Source organism: Ambystoma mexicanum, chromosome 8 (assembly GCF_040938575.1).
Source record: "Ambystoma mexicanum isolate Mex_15411 chromosome 8, UKY_AmexF1_1, whole genome shotgun sequence".
NCBI classification, from domain to species: Eukaryota; Metazoa; Chordata; class Amphibia; order Caudata; family Ambystomatidae; genus Ambystoma; species Ambystoma mexicanum.
Window position 1 is genome coordinate 1,615,576,375 of NC_090929.1, and position 14,661 is coordinate 1,615,591,035.

Below are 14,661 nucleotides of genomic sequence, written 5' to 3' on the forward strand. Positions count from 1 at the left end.
ACCCTTCGACGACCAGAGAAGATCCAGTCCGAAGTCATCTTCCCTTGAGCTTGGTGGGGATAACCAGCTCATCTTCTACAGCCAGAGGATCCCCTTTGTGGTCGAAATCGCTGCACACGGCTGTAGTGGTCGGGATAGCCATCTGAAGAGCCTCTCCTGTTTTTATGGAGCGCACCTTTTATTCACCGTCGCTTCTGCCGGCTTCAGCCCTGTGTGGTGCAGACCCCTCCAGACGTCCTCCTTCGGATCGAAGCTCCAGGAACCGAGGGTCTGCAGGAAACTACCAGGAACAACGGCCGTGGCACCAGCTTCTTCATTGAATAAGGTACTGTGTTCTGCATGAGGAATTTGAATGAACCCCTTTTCTTCGCCTCCAAGGCTTGCCCTTGTCTTCCTTCCTTCCTTATAACTTTTGCTTCCTCTGTTGACAATATCAAAGTACTCCTGGCTACGTTGAATCGTGAACTATCCGACTGTGTGATCCTCAACAACAGGAACCTGCTTCCACTTGACACTGGCTCCGGCCTATTGACTCTTTTGAATTTCTATCCAAGAGTGTTCTCTGATTCTGTCTGCCTTGACAAAAGTATTGCCTATGATTTTTGCCCCTAACTCTCTCTGGTTATCTCAGGTGCTAAGTGTGTTTTTGCCCCGGTAATATTTCTTGCCGCGGATACGCGTTTCTTTAGTAAGACCTAACTGTCATTACTGTTAAAAAGGTATCGCAAGTGTATTCCCGGTAACTTCGTTTGTTTCATAACACCGGGCCGCTCAAACACAGGGTACTTACCTTGAAGTTATACCGTACAAAGTGAATTGGTTAGTTGTAGTATATTTTGTGTGGTTTTTGAATTAATAGAAGTATTTGTATTTTATTTATTTATAAAGCGCAAAGAACCAGGCCCATGGGCAACCGGGCGCATACTCTTGAAGACATGTTACAGCAAGTAATTACATTACATTAAGTACATTAGTTACAGAATTAGTTAATTACAAAGAAATTACACACAATATACAGTAATATACCGAGATGTACAGAAAGAGTGCCATAGCAGGTTGTAGTGTAAGTACAGTGAGGTGTAAAGCATGGCCTAAAACACACAAGAGTACAAGATAGAGTGAAGGTCTCATAATTCATGGGAGAACAGCCAAGTTTTAGCCTTCTTCTTGAAGGCTTGGAACAATGGTTCAGTTCTGATAGGAGTGGGGAGCTTGTTCCAAAGTTTGGAGGCTAGAACAGGGAAGCTCACCCCACCCGCTTTTTGGAGTTTAAATCTAGGCAACGTGAGGCTGTGAGTTTGGGCTGCTCTAATTGGACGTGATGATGTGTGTAGTGTGAGGCGGGCAGACAGGTAAGGTGGGGCTTTGTTGTTAAGACATTTGAGAGTCAAGGCTAGCGTTTTCAGGGCAATTCTTTGTTTTACCGGAAGCCAACGTAGGTCCGATCTGACAGAGGAGATATGGGAACGTCTCGGGATGTTTAAGGCTGCCCTTAAGGCATTGATTTGAACAGTTTGCAGTTTATTGAGGTTAGACTGACTAGTCCCTAAGTAAAGGGCACTGCAGTAGTCAATTTTGGCCATGACGAGAGTTCTGGCGAGGGTGATGCAATTGGTCGACTTAAGGAAGGGTCTACAAGCGGTGATAAGTTTGCAAGTATAGGCAGATGCTGACCTAACTGCGTTTGTTTGTCTGTTCAAGGAAAGCGTGGTGTCAAGATAGACGCCTAGGGTCTTGGTGTCTTTGGAGACCTTAATGTCGTTGCCGTCGATGGTGAATGAATTGTAGGTCTGATCTAGTTTGTTAAGCCGTTGGTTGGAACCTAGAAGTAGGAGCTCGGTCTTGTCATCGTTAAGGCAGAGTTCATGATGTGCCATCCATCGTCGTGTTTATAACAAATGGTTTAAAAATAAATGTACTTATATTTTATACCTGAAACCTTGAGTCAGTGTTTGCTTGAGTCACAGTAATTGTGATCCCTTTGTGTAATCTCTGCTACTGCTCATATACTCTTGAGATAAGCCTGGCTGCTCCGCCACTGCTACCCCTATGACATAGTAGTACAGGCTTGTACCAAAGGTAAAACTTGTATTGCCATCTGTAGTCTTAATTGTGTATAGTGGTCTCTAAGGGCACTGCACAGGATTCTGCCTAACACTCCTGTCTTTCTCTAAACTCCTAACCCATGTCAGAGATAATTTGTTCATCCTGTTGGCAGGCGTCTGCCAAGAAGCCCTCCTTTCGGCGCCACTGAGTCTGGGGTGGATCCATTGTGTGGGAGGGGGAGTAGGACCCCTGGACAGGGTTGCCTCCGCAACCCATGTCGCACTCTGCCCTGATAGGCTGGAGGGTCTCCCGCCAAGATGACCACTCCACTGTGTGAGTGACCGCTAGGCTGTATGAATGGGGATCTTTTTGCATAAAAGCAGGGTCCTGAGGACTGGAAGAGCAAGACTTCGCCACTGGAACTAAGAAGTCGAAGAGGAGAGAAGCCAAAGTCATCTGCTACGACTGAACCACCGGTGAAGCCCTGCTGCAGCGTCTCATCACTTTTCTCCACACGACGAGAGAAGATGAAGAGCCTTCTTCCCTTGAGCTGGTGGGGCCAACTAGTTTGCCAATCGCCTTCCTGGACCTGCTCTGGTCGAATCGCCAGTACCCCGCACTCGGAGACCGGATAGCCAAGCACCCATTCATCCGGATGTCGATTTAAAGGAGTGTACCTTTTATCCGTTGGGCAACACCGCGGCTGGTTTCATCTCTGGGTAGTGCAGTAACTCGAACCTTCCTCCACGACGAGAGCCTCTCCTCCTCTGTTGGATCCCCTGAACTGCAGGAACTACCAGGAACAACTACCACCGCAGGAGCCTCTTCTTCATTTAAGGTACATTTTTCCGCAAGGCCGCCCTTTTCGCGTGGTAGTGCTGAAGGTGTTTTAAATCATTTACCTACCTGTTGGGTTGGCCGCCCCTATTCTCTAACATGGTCTTTCACCTTCTGCATCCAACTTTTCGAATCGTTAACCAAAGACTTGACTGCAGCTACAAGAACATTTTGCTCCTGGGCCCTTTTGTCCTGTACCACTGACTCTGGCACAGGCCTATTGACTCTGGCTGATTTTGTTAGAACTGCCTTCTCTAGATTGCTTCTCAACTAGAACTGTGTTGATGCACCTAATTCTGGTCACCACCTTTTCCTTCCCAGTTTTAAAAACTTGTGAAGTGCCATTTTGCTCGTTTTCATTTAAGTATTCTCTATGCTAAAGTACTGCCTTGCCTAAACTTGTTCACAAACTTATGGGAAGTGTTGCTAGGGTGTGTAAGAAGATATTCCTTTATAACTTGTGCTTTTATTCCCTTGTGAGAAATTACTAGAGTGCCCTTTGTGTTTGGTCTTCACTGTGCCGTTTTGCTCAGTTTTCACTCTTGCTCAAACTGGTCTACAATTTAACTAGGGAGTTGTTTACTTTTCGTGACTGATGTTAACTTGCTTTATTAACTGTGATTAATGTGTTGAACTAGAACTGTGTAAAATAAATATATATATTCTTTTTAATACAAATCTTTGGTCAGTGTTTCCTTGTGCCATATCACTGTAGTCCTATTGTGTAAACCCTGAATACTGCTCATCTTCCTCTTGAGATAAGTCTGACTGCTTAGCCACAGCTACCAACTAAATCTTTGTGGTACAGACTGATACCAAAGAGGATTTATTGCTCATACCTGTAGTCTTAATCTTCTGTAGTGCTTCCTAAGGGACCTGCACAGGATTCTGGCGCCAAAATTTCACTGACCCCTGGTTGCTCTCCGCAGTATCCACGGGGTACCCTCTACCCATCCCAGCCCCTCCTCCCCTCCACTCCCCCAATTTGGGACAGCAACTCTTTTGGCAGAGATCATGTTGCTCGTTGTTGAGATGGATTTCATAATTGTATGTAATTTTCCTTCCATGTGTCAACCCCCACACTTTTTGCTGCTGACTTTTCCAGATAAGCACAGTCTTCAGCTGCACTCCTGGGCTTTCACACACTTTTTATGGGGAAACTGACATGCCCTTAAGACAGTGGGTACTGGGAGACTTTGTTTCCCTTAGTCCTTTTCTCCTGTTGAAACTTTTGTGGAACATGTAACAAGTGTGCATTGTTTCTTACCATACAGCACACTTGGGTCTATAGTCCTTTCCAAAGGCCCTAGAAACTCTCGCTAGACTTTTTATGAACTGTGCAGATGTGTCATGGACAGGACTGGTGGCAGCTATCTTTTCGCATTCTTTTTAACCCTTTCCTGCCATGTTAACTGCGTTTGGCACGAATAGGTGGCCTGGCTCCAAAATGGCGATGCCACAAGGTTCTTTGTATTGTGCTTTGCTCATCTTGCCCCTTCACCTTCCCCAGGTTGAGTCGACCCGGGTCAGTCCTTATTTAGTCATGCACTTTCCCGCGAATCCCATTACTTTCGCAGGCTTCTGCATGCCTTGTGTGTGTGCCTCCAGGATGTGGGCTGGAATGTCTGGCTCCAATACACATCCTGGGTGCCAGAGACCCTGGAGTGCCATGAATGCCTGGGACCACTGTGGTCCGTGATTGGTCCACGTATGGAGTATGCATTTGTGAGCAGATCTCCCATGTAATGTCATTCATCTCAGATCTCCCACCTCTAATGTGCTTACCTTGAATTGACCTAACAAGAGGAATTGGTTGTGTGTAGTATATTTGGAGTGTGGTTTTATCTAATAGAAGTGCTTTGTGAACAGATGGTTTAAAAAAAAAATGTACTTATATTTTTTAACCAGAAACCTTGAGTCAGTGTGCGCTTGAGTCACAGTAATTGTAGTCCTTTGTGTAATCCCTTTTACTGCTCATTTGCTCTTGAGATAAGTGGGTCTGCTCAGCCATCGCTTCCACTTTACTTTGTAGTACAGGCTTGTACCAAAGGTGAAATTGTACTATCACTTGTGGTAATTGTAGTGTTCCCTAAGGGTACTGCAGATGATTCTACCTAACACCCACTAAATGAGGAGATGGCGTTACCTACCTTCTTCGCTGACCCTAAGGACGATGCTCCGTGTGTCTAGATGTCAGGAGTGCTCTGAAATTCTATCTGGACAGGACCAAGAGCTTCCTCAAATCCGATGCTCTTTCACCTTTGGGGGGTTCAATGCCAGGATATCAGGCTTCTAAGGCCTCTATAGCAAGGTGGATGGTTTTGGCCATCAAGGAGGCGTATGAGGGGCAGCACAAACCGATACCGGCAAACATGCAGGCCCACGCTATCAGAGCCAATGCCACGGCAGTCGTGTTACATCGGCACGTTCCGTGGCAGGTCATCAGTAGGGCGGCCATGTGGGCCACTCCTTTGGCCTTCTGTGCAAGCACTACTGTTTAAATGATGGCTCCATGTCAGTCTCTGCATTTGGGCAGGTAGTATTAAGCAACTTGTTTTCTTAAGGAGGGTCACCTCTCCACCCTGGAGCTACATTCAGTTGTAATTGACCATACAGTATGGAGGAATAATTGTAAGTTACTCACCGTGGTGACTAACGTACTCCTAGTCCACAGTCCCATTTCCTCCATACGTCCCACCATCCTCCCTCCTAATAAAACTAGTGTCCCTTGGCAATGGTAATATTGTTGACGTGTCAGTGGGGACTGAGGAGTGGCGCTGGTGGGCAGAGTCAGGGAGCGCATGGGGAGTCTGGTGAAAAAGGTTCAATCTCCCGTCCCTAGCCAGGGACGCCCATACAGTACGGAGGAAAGGTGACTATGGACGAGGAATGCATCAATGCTGCCACCACCTTCAGTTTATAGAATTGGATCACCGGTAACTGGGAAAAGCGTCCACATTATTTATGTAATTTTCTTCCTTGTGAGGATAATTTCTTTATGTTCTGTCTCAGATTTTTCAGTCTGGATGTCAGCATTGCTGCCGTTTAATCGGTATCCCTAAATAACTGAAGACGTTTACTTGTTACAAGGGCTGACCCTCTAGGTACCATAAGAACGTGTGGGTTCCAGGTTCAGTATTTTGAATTTGGGGACATTAACCGCCAGGCCGTTCTCTGTGACATATGGCATCAATTTGTTCAGTTGTCATTGAAGGCCTAGATTAAAGTCGTCTACGTAGAACAGCCTATTTATCAGCTTTTCTCCCATCTAGCTTTCTCTTATGGCCCCCAAGCCAGATCTAAAAAGATTGAATAGAGCGAGTGCCCGTGTTTCAGGCCTTTGGCTATTGGTGTCTCCTCTGAGAGAATCCCTGCCCCATTCAATCTAACTCTTAGTGAGGTGTTGTGATATAGGGCTTTTATGGCCTTTGAGGTATGAACGGGGCAGCCCCATCTCTCCAATTTAATTGAAGCTCTGTAAGATCAATACGTAATTTACAGCCTCTAGATTTGTTCGATGTGCCCATGCATCTGTCTAGTCCTCATATCGGGGGATCGGGCCTTACATTTTTTGTTCGCTCATACGTAGTTGATTTTACCCCTGGTTTATGTCAACCTTATTTGTGTAAAACCGATTTTGGGCCCGTTTCCCAGCCTTCAGGTTTACTCTCAGAAGGTTGTGTTCGCTAGTGGTCATTTCGCCTATTTCGAATTTGTTTATAAATGGCAGAATGTTACCTGAAACAAAAACGTAGTCCAATGTTGCCAACTGGAAGCCTCTGTACCAAGTCTGGTTGCTGGGTATGTCACCCTGCATTCATCCATTTAATGTATGAAGATCCCGTTCCTCCATCAATTGCACGCACCTCTGCCCTCCCTCTCTTCCACCTGGTAGTGTGGGCACCATGTTCCGGTCTTCGGCTTATGTTGATGGTTAACACGATAAATTCAGGTCTCCACACAAAATGATGGTTCATGTGTCTAGCCATGTATTTGCTGAGTCTATTAGTTCCCTCATTCCTCCTATGAAGGCCTCCTCACTAATCGCCAATGGGTTCCAGTAAAGATTAATAGTGTTGATCTCAGTCCCAGAAATAATTTAGGATCACATTTGAGTTCCAGGGCTTGCATGTAGGGGTTTCTGTGTTCCCAATTCACCACTGATATGCCCAAGCCTATTTTCAAGGCAAACAAAAGCCCTGAGTAGGGCCTCAATCTCATTCCCTTTAATGCTGGCTTTAAAACTATTGTAAATCCGCACAGGGAAGGAGTAGAGCATAACCAAGTTTCCTGGAAACACAAATCGAAGTTAAAGTAACTTCTGTTAAACAGGTGGGTGTGGCCACTTGTGTTCCAGGATGCCAATGTGTTTTAATGTGCATCTGAGGTGAGGTGGTGACATCACTGTTAATGCTGGGTTCTAAGTTTTACAGTTGAGAGTTATGCTGGTTTGAGGGGACATGCCAGTGTTGTTCCTGGCAACTATCTTACAATAAAACCACAAATATCTTACCTGCTGGTCCGGATGTTACTTCAGGAACCAAGATATTACACTGGCGACGAGGATGGGATCCTGTCGAGGAGGGGACAGTCCAGAACCAGGAAACATTGCCCTCCAGTGAATTCATGTCCCAGCGCCAAGCTGTCAGCAGGTTGGAGCCCAGAGTTGTTTTAGTAGGGCTGCGTATGACTCTTCAGCAGGCCGGGTGGTGCTGAATGAAGGGGCTGGGTCGGCCCACAAGTCTGTGTGTGGTGTTGGGTTAAGTTCTCCAGCTCTAATGGCCATTTTTATTTCCAGTGGCTGGCTGGTGCCTTGGGGAGCCTAGCGGCACACAGGTTGGTGTGCGGTGATGTAAGGAGCATCTGCCGTGAGTGTCCATCTTGCCGGGTGGCGCTGTAGTCTGGCAAAGTGTGTTCAGGAACAACTGTGGGGTCACTAGCGGCACACATGTCGGTGTGCGGGGTCTCCAAGGAGTAATTTGTTTCATGCCCCATCCAGGAAGTCCTAGCGCATCGGCGCCGTCGGCTCCAGGCTTCGATTAGTGTTCGGAGTCAGCTAGATGCTGGCAGAGGAGCGTTCAGAGAGGAGGCGGCTTTTGGCGTGTGGGCTTTGCTGCAGTTAGTGTGCCTCCCGGGGCAGTTTATGGAGCGCTGTGTCATAAGGAGGTGAGTGTCCCTGGATGCTGGCTGGAGGCCGGGGGTCCAGCTAGCGGGCAGTTAGGGACTCCATCCATGTGGGGCCCTGAGAGCAGAGTCCACGGGTGTTTACCTTGCGCTCTCCATAATGGCGGGCCCCCGATCGTCTCACCCGATGGAGGAGCGCAGGAGATGTGAGCGCTGCAGCGTCTGGAGCAATTGTGGTGACATAACATGTCATCGGGAGGTACTGCATAGTGAATGTTGGTCATGCATATGGCGGGAGAAGCTGGAATGCGGACGCGTTCATGGGGGCGTGACAGAACGCGTAGTTGTGATCACGTTGCCTTTGTCGCGACCTGCGTTCCAGCATGAGCTGCTGGAAGGCAAAGGAGGTTTACATTACGTTGGCAGTTTTGAGCGTAGGTACGCGCTGAAGCCGTGTCTCTGGTCGGAGAAAAGCAGCCGCGGGGTTCTCCAAACGACTTTGTGAAGTACCTGAAGGGGAGCTGGATAGGAAACATGTCTGGGAAGACATGGACATCTGTGTATGCGCATCGGAAGAGTGCGAGTGTTTCACTGTATGGGATAAAGGCAACAACGTGGATTCATGTGTTGTCTTGGAAGGGGTGAGAGTGGACACCCGTTTGAACTCCATTGGGAGTTTTGAACTTGTGTCGGGAGACGCAGTGATGAGGATTTATTGCACTGCAAGTCCATCAGGCCAGGTGCAATGAAGGATTTGCCTACAGCCTGTGACCGGAGTTGTTGTGCTGCGTGGGCCTTGGAGCACTTGAGTCCTGAATCACTGCAGCCTGTCACGAGGAGGAGGATGTTCCTGTTTTATGGAGAACATTTTTCACTAGTGAGGTGTGTGTGTGTGTGTGTGTGTGTGTGTGTGTGTGTGTGTGTGTGTGTGTGTGTGTGTGTGTGTGTGTGTGTGCGTGTGTGTGCGTGCGTGCGTGCGTGCCGGCTGTTTTTTTGGGTGTAGTGTGTATGCGTAACATGGGCCTGTGTGAGTGTGTGTGGATGCGTGCAGTGCGAGTTGTGTATGTATGTATCTGGATGTGCTTTTTTTAGGACGTGTTTGGGTATTCAATTGTGATTTGGTGTTTAGTTGCAATTGCTGTCCGAGTGAGATTTGGTTGACTTTGTTGCATTATTATGCCAAGAATTGCATTGTTTTTACTTTTGTAACTAACTTTTCTTGCAGGTGAGTGAACTTTTGGGATTTTGGACTCGTGGGTGGGGGTACTCGCCCGTAGAGATCAGTGGTTGATGGTCTTGACATTGTGTGTGTACTAAAGGAAAAGTGTTAATTATCTAACAATGTTTTCTTGCAGGTCGGGTTTCGCACTATTGAGTTTGGACGGACTCGTGGGTGGGGGTACTCGTGGTTTGTGATGCTTTATTAATGACCGCATTTTTACTCTGTGCTAAAAGGATTCTTGATGTAACTCATTTTGCTGCACTGCCGGATATTTCAATAGTATTGCTGCAGTAATTTTTGACCAAAATGGTGCCTTGCGCTTTTATGTCACTGTATTTTCACATTTATGCCAATGTTTGGTGTGTATGCCGCATATCTGCATATTTAATTCAAGATTGTTTGCATGTATGCATATGGTGCGTGAGGTGAACATTTTAATTGTGTTGGACTTAGGGTCCTTGATAACAGTGTGGCGTCCTGCGTTGGTGCAAGTGGCGGGGACTGAGTCCTCGCTGGTGGTGTCATGCAGTTGGATGGACCAGGGGTCCATGGTTTTAGTGAGTGTGCTGCGTTGGTGCAGTTGGCTGGACTTGGGGTCCATGGTGTTAGTGAGTGTGCTGCGTTGGTTGGACTTGGGGTCCATGGTGTTAGTGAGTGTTCTGCGTTGGTTGGACTTGGGGTCCATGGTGTTAGTGAGTGTGCTGCAGTGGTACAGTTGGCTGGACCAGGGGTCCAAGGTGTTAGTGGGTGTGCTGCAGTTGTGCAGTTGGCTGGACTAGGGGTCCAAGGTTTGTGGTGTACTCATATTGTGATGGTTTAAGGTGGTGGTTCTTCCTAAATCCTTAGGATTGGGTTTCCTTAGGTGTTTTTGTGGTGCCCTGTTGGAGTGCTGTTGTGGACTGATCTAGGGATGATGTGTGCTTGTTGTTGGTCTTTTTGAGCTGGGTTTGTGCCCGGGGGTGGCAGCCATGGTGTCCAAGGGTGCAGACTAGGGTGGAAAGTTGTTTGTGCAGTGAGTTTTTAACGCGTTGGGTAGTTTATCTGTGTGAACGCTGGGTCGTGGCAGGTCCTAGGTTCCAAGGGGCAGCTTCGAACAGGTGGAAGTGCTCGGTTTGTTTTGTTTCTCAAGGGTATTTTCCAATTCTGTTTATGGGAGGAGTTAGCCCATTTTAGACTGTGTTGGGTTCCTCATTGTTGTGTTTTCAGAGGGAGGAGTAGAATTGGATTTGGGTGTCTTGTTTGACACGGGTTGTTATGTTGTCCAATTTGTTGGTGGCACAGTTAGTGTATTTCTTGGGGTGCCATGTAGGTATTGTTTTGTCCCGTGGTTTTGTGGTTAAGCACATTTCCCTAGTGTCATAAATCTTGGAGTGTTCAGGGTCATAGGTGAGCTCCGGGTGGCAATTTTCATGTCGCCCGTGGAGTCTGGTGAGTTAATGCATTATGTGCTGGCCACACATGTATGTAGGGCTTGCGTTAGTGGTGGTTTTAGAGGAATTTCTCTTTGTTCAAGAAATGAAAGGAGGGGGAGGTGTTGTAATGTGCATCTGAGGTGAGGTGGTGACATTACTGTTACTGGAATGTTGATGTCAGAGTGAGTGGAGTGTTGGGATGTTGTGCTCTCAAGCTGGGTTCTAAGTTTTACAGTTGAGTTATGCTGGCTCGAGGGGACATGCCAGTGTTGTTCCTGGCAACTATCTTAAAATAAACCTACAAATATCTTACCTGCTGGTCCGGGTGTTACTTCAGGTACCAAGATATTACACAATGCTATGTTTCCTGGCAAACATGTGGGTGTGGCCACTTGACTGATGCGTTAGCTAATGGTTTGTGTTTATCAGTGTGGTCGCCATCCACGACCATGTTTTTTTTTTGGTTTTTTTGCCGAAGGAGGATTAACGAGCAATTGACACCTCAGAACTGATATTTTGCATTTGCTTGTTGTTCCTGAACTATCTGAATGTTTTGCTTTTTTTTTTTTGGAAGGGTCACACTCTGACATTAGGTACTTTTCAAACATTCTTTCATACCAATGCTGTATTACAACTTTGTACAGGTTATTTTTGTACTTGTGGGCCAGCAACTCAATGCCCTGCTATTCCCTCTTAAGTCGGCCCAGATAGGGTTGAAACACGTTTTGCCGTGGCGTTTTTTATGGAACATAAAAAATTACCGATGCAAAGGAAACAATTGTCAAATTTGAACTATTTTTCAGGTTGAAATCTAGTGAACTTTATATATGTGTAAATTAATCTTCTAATCAGCCCAAATTGAACACTAGTTGGAAGTGCAATTAGTGAGGTGATTCTTAAATGTTCTATTCAACCTTTTGAAGGGTTTCCTGAGAAATTACTCTTCAGCCCTCACTACTGATACATACCACTAACACTACAGTGTACATATCCACCACTAATGAGGTATTCTAGATATCATTTTGCTTGTGCGCACTTCCAAGCATAGGATTAATTTCTCAGTCTTGATTTTTACGCTATGCATGCTTTTGGAGTTTCATGAGTTTGGCTAGACCTTCTTTAGAGAAAGGGCACAGTTATATATGCGTAAATCATATTAGCTAAACGAAAGCATCATTCAAACACATTTTTATTTGTCTTGAAGATTGTGCTATGAATAGTGAAGTAGATTTCACTTTGCAATGTTTTAAGTACACTGTCTTTCTAAATAGTTATGCAAATGTTTCATGGAAAGGTTGAATTTTATATTTATAGCTGTGGATGCACCTAGGTGTGCTTTCCTAGTTGAAATTAATTTGATAGCTGTGACTTGTCTATGGGCATCATTCCGAGTAAATACACCAGTTTACCGCCAACATTGTTTACCGTTACCATGGCATTCCCACAGGATTATGAGTAAATTCACATATTTGGGTACTATAGAACTACATGGGGCTTTTTGGTGGATTGACCCCAAGTGGTAGTCCCATGCAGTAAATACACAGATTTTTGGAGTTAAAGCGGAAGATTCACCTCCAGCGTTTTTATGCTGGTGAATCCGCCACTTTGCCTTCAAAGTAAGAATTAACCGGTGTAGTAAAAGTTACCAATGGGTAGTCACATGTTCACTGAATTGCCAAACTCATAATGAGTCGCTATGTTTTTATTATTTAAACAGGTACTTTAACTGATGCTTTGAGTCCTTAAGAAATTGTCTTACATACTGTTTGTTTTAAAAGAAATTCTGTTCGTCTCTCCATAGGTGTTAAATCTGTAAATGAACATTGGACCCCAGAAGCCACTAAAAAGCTTCGGATGTGTGTTTGTGGACGCAAACTACTGGCTATCCCTATTTGCATTACTGAAGATGGTGTGGGAGTGGAGCTAGTAGACAATACTCAGGAGCATCCACTATCTATCAGTGAACTTCTTATTCAGGAACATTTGGCATTAAAGAAGAATACCAATACAGATGGACTCCCTGGGAGGGAACCAACTGGTGCATTTGGCATGTCCCCTAAGAATGAAGTGAATAGTAAATTGGACATGCAAACTCTGTACAATCGAGGCAATAACTTGGATTTGTTATCAAACGTGAACGCAGACACATTGCAAGAGAGAGTACAGGGCAGTCATTTTGATAAATTACCATCAATTGAACAAGTTAGTAAACTTGACATCCAAGCAAAGAATGAAACTGATGGAAATGTAGATAGTCCATCAAAGAGAGTATCCAGTGATAAATATGAAATGCCAGGTAAGCGCGGTACAGGTGGTAGATTCGACATACCACTAAGTAGAGAACCAGGCATTCAAACTGAAGCCCCAACGAGGGAAAAAGGCAGTACATCTGAACGTCCATCTGCTAGACAAATGTGCGAGATCATTGATCCAGGTACTATATGTTCAGTGCTTTCTGGAAATGAAGGGACCAATGACTGTGGCATGTCACCAAATGGAAAACAATACAATATGTTGGACAAGGGGGGTTCAACAGTGGATGTGCTGCCAGATAAAGGAACACCCAGCTGCACATATGTTGAACCTAAAAAAGAGCCTTCTGACAGAGGTTTGTTACTGTGCAGTTTCAGAGAAGTCAGTGGCTTTTTTCAAATAACTGTATGATTTGAATGTTACTGAAATGGAAGATGTTCTTTTGCCAGCTATGCTTTTCAATTACTTGAAATTGAGTGTTGGTACCTGAGCTTTTTGTGTAAATGTACACTTTCTTGTCCCAACACTGCACCATTTGCGATAAAGTTAAAGGTTCTGTCACATCATGGATCTAATTTTTGACTTCAAAGAAATAACTGACTATTGTGCCTTCCTGTATTTTTAAGCATTCTTTTTCAGTTTGGCCTTACAATTTCTTTTGAAGTAGTTTGCTTTTTTTTTTCTTATATATGCTTTTCTTCTATGTTAACAGTTCCCTTCAATTGGATAATTGTGCTTTGCGCCCAAATAAAGTTCCATGTAAACCAGTCCATAGAACTACCCACCTTTTTCCAGAACCCCACTAATGTGGCAGAAAGAAACCTCCACACACTGGATATAAGGAGAGCGGTTATCTACTATCTGGAAAAGACAAAGCCACTAAGAAAAACAAACCAGTTCTTTGTCTCAGTGGCAGCTGGTAGGGAAGGGGATCCTGTCTCTAAATCAGCTATTTCTAAGTGGATCGTAAACTGCATCACACTGTTTCTCTCTTGCCAAGAGAGATCTACCCTTCACGCCTAGAGCACACTCTACTTGGGGCACAGGGGCTAACATAGCATTAATTGCAAATGTTTCTCTAGAACAAAGCAGCAACCTGGAGTTCTGTACACACCTTTACACAACACTACTGCCTGGATACACACTGTTGGTCTGATTCTCATGTTGGACAAGCAGTGCTAAGACATTTTTGCGACTGTCCCTTAACACACCCCACCACCATCTCTGGGTACTACTCACTAGGCTATGTACAGCATGTGATTCTAAGCAGATTCACAAGCATCAGAAGACATGCATTACTCACCGTAATAGCGTTTCTGGTGGTTGTCTCTGCTTAGATTCACATGCGCCCACCCTTCCTCCCCTTGTAGAGTAGAAGAATTTTGATGTTATTAAGGCTTTGATGGAAAACAATTTATCCTTGAATGATTAACAAAAAAACTGAAATGTTGATTCTCGGCAGCACAGCAAAACTAAAGAAACTAGACCCCCCAGTATGCAGCGTTAGTAATCGGGGGCGCTAGAAGACAGGTTTCCAATCAGGTCAAAACCTTGGGGGTTGTTTTTGATTGCAATCTGAACTTCAACAAACATGTGTCGCTTTTGAGTTCAAGTTGCACTTATATGACCCAATTGTTATGGCAGATACAACCTCATCTGTCAGAGAAAATCAGAGCCGTGATCGCCCCAGCCATAATAAACACTAGGCTGGATTATTGTAACAGGCTGTTAGTTGGTACTTCTCAAGCCAATGTGACAAAGCTGCAG

At 45.3% G+C, this 14,661-nt stretch overlaps 1 protein-coding gene across 1 annotated transcript in view; it reads left to right on the forward strand.

Moving 5' to 3' along the window:
- The window catches only part of TDRD1 (tudor domain containing 1), a 2,044,642-nt gene that overhangs the window by 1,377,984 nt on the left and 651,997 nt on the right, over window positions 1-14,661 (forward strand). The window contains exon 19 of the mRNA XM_069611868.1: window positions 12,443-13,249. Coding sequence (XP_069467969.1) covers window positions 12,443-13,249 — 807 coding nt within the window. The remainder of the gene's footprint in view (window positions 1-12,442; window positions 13,250-14,661) is intronic.